Source organism: Mus pahari, chromosome 1 (genome assembly GCF_900095145.1).
Source record: "Mus pahari chromosome 1, PAHARI_EIJ_v1.1, whole genome shotgun sequence".
NCBI lineage: Eukaryota > Metazoa > Chordata > Mammalia > Rodentia > Muridae > Mus > Mus pahari.
Window position 1 is genome coordinate 96,308,431 of NC_034590.1, and position 4,885 is coordinate 96,313,315.

Genomic DNA, 4,885 nt, shown 5'->3' on the forward strand with positions numbered 1-4,885 from the left:
AAGCTGAGATCCCTGCAGGCCACTGAGGGACACCCATTTATGTTTATAAGCACCAGCAGAAGGAAATGCCAGACATTTTTAAAGTGCTGACAGGAAAGGCGGCTCAGTACTCCTGTTATGTGGAGGTGTCCGCGGTTTAAGAGAAGAGCTATCCCTTCCCTAAGCCCTTGTCCCCAGCAGCCCCCTGCGCTGCAGCTCCTGTCTCTTTAAGGGCCTCCCCCTCCCTCTTTCCCTGTCCCCCCCCCATCTCTGTCGCAGCCACTGCTGTGGCTCAGAGCTGCATGGGAGACAACGCTGCTGCAGGTCCGGTTTCTTGGTGTCTGGTCGGTGCCATCATTTCCCTCCCCCTCTCCCGCCCTCCCCAAGCTGGTGGCTTCCCCTCCCCCTCCCCCTCCTCACAGAGGGGGCAGGGGGCTGGGCACCAACTCTATAATGCCATGTGCGGTGTCTGCACAGGGCAGCGGGGCTGTGGCGGCGGCAGCAGGAGGAGGTGGTAGCCTGTGGTGGCGGGAGAGCGGTGTTGACTGGTGACCGCTTGCCCAGCTGCGCCTCCGCTCCGCTCCGTCCCTTCCTCCCTCCCTTTTTTCAGGGCTGGCACCACCGTCCCCCACCCCGCCTCCTTGGGCCCTCCCAGCCTCTCCACGTAAGCCCCCCCCCACCTGCCGCGGTTCTCCCTCCCCTCCCCCACTGCATCTTCCTCCTCCTGTCCCCTCTCCCTCTTGGTCCTCTCATCAAGTCCTCCCTTGGTAGTCTCTTCCCATCCTCTCACCGGCGCTCTGCCCCCCCGCCTAGCTAGCCCTTTCTTTCTGTGTCCCCAATCTCATTGAAGTCCCTTTCTCCCTTGCCCCGAACTGGTCCTCTTGTCCCATCCTGTCCCCGCCCTGGCCCCTTTGTGCCTCCCCCTCCCTCTTTCTCTCTCCCTCTCTGGCTTGGCAATCCCTTCTCCACCTCCAACTCTCTCCCTCAATTTGGCCTTCCTGTCCCTTCTGGACCCTCTGGTCTCCCTGTCCGGGTCCAAGTCACCATGCTTACCCCAATGGTGGCTGGGGGGGTGGTGTTCCCCGGACTCTTCCTCCTATCCAAGAACACGCTCCAGAGGCTGCCCCAGCTGCGCTGGGAGGAGGCCGACGCAGTCATTGTCTCCGCCAGGTAAATGGCATGCCATCCCCGAGTTCAGCCCCTCTCTCTCCAACAGGCTTCATGGGGAAGGGGCCCCAGCATGCCCCTGGGCTCAGTAGTGGTGGGTAGGTTTACATCCAAGCTTCCTTCCCTCCTTGCACCTCATTGAAACCCAGCCATCTGGTCTACTATTGAGCTTGATCTTGCTTCCCTTAACACCCTCCTCTCCTCCCTCTCAAACAGGGCAGCATGTGACTCAACAGTCCCACAAGACACCCAGACCAAGCCGAGGGGCCAGACTGTGTTTTTCAGGGCTAGTGTTTGGGGGTCAAGGTGCAGAAAAGTAGACAGTGAAACTTGCACATCTCTAGAATAGGGTTGTCAGGAAGAAGGCCATGGTAAGAATCAGGGAAATAGTGGGAAAGGGGAGGCGGAGGGAACTTGGGGTCACTAGGGCCAGTGACTCTAAGTATGAGCCTTATAGTGACTTTTGGGTGGCCAAAGGGTGCAGGGGCAACTGGGACTCCCTTAGCCCTCTTGGGTCCCTTCCCTCCCTCCCCAGGGAAAGAGAGCCATTTCCCAACACTGGCTTACCTCAGGACGGCCTCCTTGGTGTCCTGGAAAGAAGATAATTTCACTACCACAAACTAGGAATGAAGAAGGCTGGGAGAGGCGGGAACTGAGGATGGAAGCTAAGCGCTGCTTGGCTGAAAGTGATGGTGGGAAAGCCTGGCTTAGGCGGAGGCTGATGTGGAATCCTGAGGAGTAGGGTTTCCACAACTCGGAGATGGCAGTAGCATGAGAGAACCAGAGGCACACACCTGATTGTCACTCCTTCCTCTGTCTTCCTAGGTTGGTGTCCTCTGTCCAAGCCATCATGGCCTCCACAGCTGGCTACATAGTCTCCACTTCCTGCAAGCACATCATAGATGACCAGTAAGTGCCTCAGGACCACCCCGCCCAGGTCCCAGCCCAGCCGTGTGTACGTGGGACCTGGGATCCCCCAAATCTGTAGTGGTCCCTGAACTCGGGATCAAGAAAGTTCATGTGATTTCTGCAACTCAATACCAAGGATAAATTTATCCTGTCCTGTCTTAAAGGTCAGAAGCAAGGAAGCAGGGGTAGGAATCAAAGGATATCCTCAAAGCAGTTCCTGGTCGGCTTCCTGGCCTCTTGTCTTAGGTTCTGAACGCCAGCCATCTCTTCTCCAACTCTTGCATCTCTCCTACTGTGTTCCTATCCAGCCCCTTACTGAGTGTCCCCTCCACTCCTTCTGGGGTCCATGACGGGCCTCAGCTCAGGTCCAGGGCAGAAGAGAAAGGGATGACACAGCAAGGCCACGGAGGGTCAGGCCGTGGGGGTTGGGGGTGAAGAGGCCAAAAATTGGCACTGGCAGCTACTGCAGTATTTGGTGCTGCCAAAAAGGCCCAGGCCTGAGCGTTGGGGCGGGAGGAGGGTGAAGGGGACACGGGCCCTGTCCGTGGTGCTGATCTGCCCATTTTTTCTTCCGCCGTGGGCAAATTTGCTGTGAGCCCAGGATGCCCTTCCTCAACTCAAGGTTTCTGGCTCTAATGCCCTTCTGTAGAGTCCTTTGGGCCTCGGGGGCCATTATCTGGGTGACCCTGGTCTCCATCCACCTTCTGGTGTCTGTTTGTCTCTTCTTTTCCTCTGGGAGAATGCTCTCCTCCTAGGACCTATAGTGAGGTCACATTCCTCCCCAGAACCGCTTCTGCAGGGAGGCATTGAGTGTGTTAAGTGCCTAGAGCAGTTCATGGCTCCATCGTGCTGAGGCTCACCTCTTAGGATCCTTTTCCATGTCACTTCCCCTTGCTCTCTCCCAACCCCTTCCCCAGTTAAAGGGTCCCAGAGAAGCCTGGTGCCGGACACCTCCTTGTCACCTATTCTTAGCTAGAGGTCACCTTTTGGCTCTTGTATTCTCAACCTCAAGTCCGTTCTTGGCCTTGTTCCACCTTTAATCCTTAGGTAGGTGGAAGGATCAGGGTTAATCCAGGGGCAACAGCTGTCCTTCCTCCTGAGCACCTAACTGCTGAGAGAGCAGGCATGGAATCTAACCCCCCCCCCTTGTCAACCCAGGGCTGAGCCCCTTCTAGTTCTTCACATCCCAGAGTCCTACGGCTTCCATCCCTCAACGCAACCCTAGGCAGGCTCTGAGCCTTCCCTGAGCACGGTTGGGTCCTGTCTGTATGTCTGCTGTCTCGGGCTAGCTGCTTCTCCCCTGCTACCTGACTTACACCCCACACACACACAACACTGCAGTATGGGTCCCTTTGAGAGAGGGTTGCCCCTTGCTCCAGGTCAGCCCGCCTGGGTAAGCTGCTGCTGGCTCTGTTCTTACCACACCCTCTCACCAGCACTCACTTGGTGTGTGGTGGCTGGATAGCTCTTTGCTCTGCTCCCCCTGGGCCTTTCTGTCTCCCACCCCCACCCAGGCCTGACTGAGGATTCCTGGACTTGAGAAAGCTTCTGTGCTGACTCAAGAGAAAAAAAAAAAAGCGCAGAGTTGCGTATCTGTGTGCTTCCCGTATTTGTTTACTCCAAAGTCTGTAGAACTTTCTCTGTTCTTGGCATCTTTGCTCGGCAGTTTCTCTTTACTGCTGGCCATACCTGAACTAACAATAGACTTGCCACTTTGGAGCAAAGGCAGGCTGCCCTGACAGCCCCTCTGGTGCCCTGGGGACCGGCTCCAACTCTCTGACCTTCTCAAGACAGTGAGAAGGACTCCTGTGGTTATCCCTTGGCCATAGTACTTAACCTCTCCATAACTCAGGGTTTTGTGAGAGGTGAACAAGCTGCTGCTGTGTAAATATTTAAGTGTCAGTGTAGTGCCTGGCATGTGAGAGCCGCCATGTCATCTGGTGCTGGGCCACAGGGTGGCTATAGAAGTTGGGCCTTCCTCACTGGTTCATAACTGGGGATGTCTTTGTATTTTGCTTCCGCTCCTTTCTGTCCTTACCACTATCTGCAGTGTTCTGGTCTCCTCTCCTCATGATACTGCAGAGGAAAAGGGTGGATGAAGGAGAGAGATAGAGACACAGGGAGAAAGACAGACACACTGGGGATTCTGAGGTCCACATGGGAGAATGTCTGACCTTGGATGGTTTCTCATATACCACCCTCAGTTCCAGCATCTGTAATTCAAAACTCAGAGTTATTACAAGAGCCCCTATGGACCTGACTCATACCCATTGAGCATCCTGCCCTGGGGGTTGCTGAGACCCTGCCCTCCCTGCTTCTCTCTCCCCTCCGCACAGGCACTGGCTGTCCTCGGCCTATACACAGTTTGCAGTTCCCTACTTCATCTATGACATCTATGCCATGTTCCTCTGCCACTGGCACAAGCACCAAGTTAAAGGGCACGGAGGGGAAGACGGGACACCCAGAGCCCTGGGCAGCACCTGGGCCGTGGTACGCGGCTACCTGCACAAGGAGTTCCTCATGGTGCTCCACCACGCGGCCATGGTACTGGTGTGCTTCCCGCTCTCAGTGGTGAGTCTGTCCTGGAGTCAGGAGACTCAGGTGGGGGGAGAAAAGCCCCAGCATGCCAGCACAGTAGAGTGGGCGTCCCTGGTGGCAGGACTTGGGGTGGGGCTTCTGGTACAGCATTTCTCCCAGAGTCTTAAGAGATACAAGTCAGTGTGGGTGCCTTAGAGCATTGGCTACCTGTGTGTGAGACCCGTCCTTCCTCTGTTGTGTAAGGCGTGCTTTCCTTTTTTTTTTTTTTTTTTTTTTTTTTTTGCGTGTGACC

The 4,885-nt window shown here is 55.8% G+C and overlaps 1 protein-coding gene across 1 annotated transcript in view; it reads left to right on the forward strand.

Annotated features, from left to right (window-relative positions):
• The first annotated feature begins 261 nt into the window (after nucleotides 1-261).
• The window catches only part of Tlcd3b (TLC domain containing 3B), a 7,237-nt gene continuing 2,613 nt past the window's right edge, over nucleotides 262-4,885 (forward strand). The window contains exons 1-3 of the mRNA XM_021200946.1: nucleotides 262-1,149; nucleotides 1,972-2,055; nucleotides 4,392-4,626. Of these exons, the coding sequence (XP_021056605.1) occupies nucleotides 1,025-1,149; nucleotides 1,972-2,055; nucleotides 4,392-4,626 (444 nt within the window). The 5' untranslated portion in view covers nucleotides 262-1,024. The remainder of the gene's footprint in view (nucleotides 1,150-1,971; nucleotides 2,056-4,391; nucleotides 4,627-4,885) is intronic.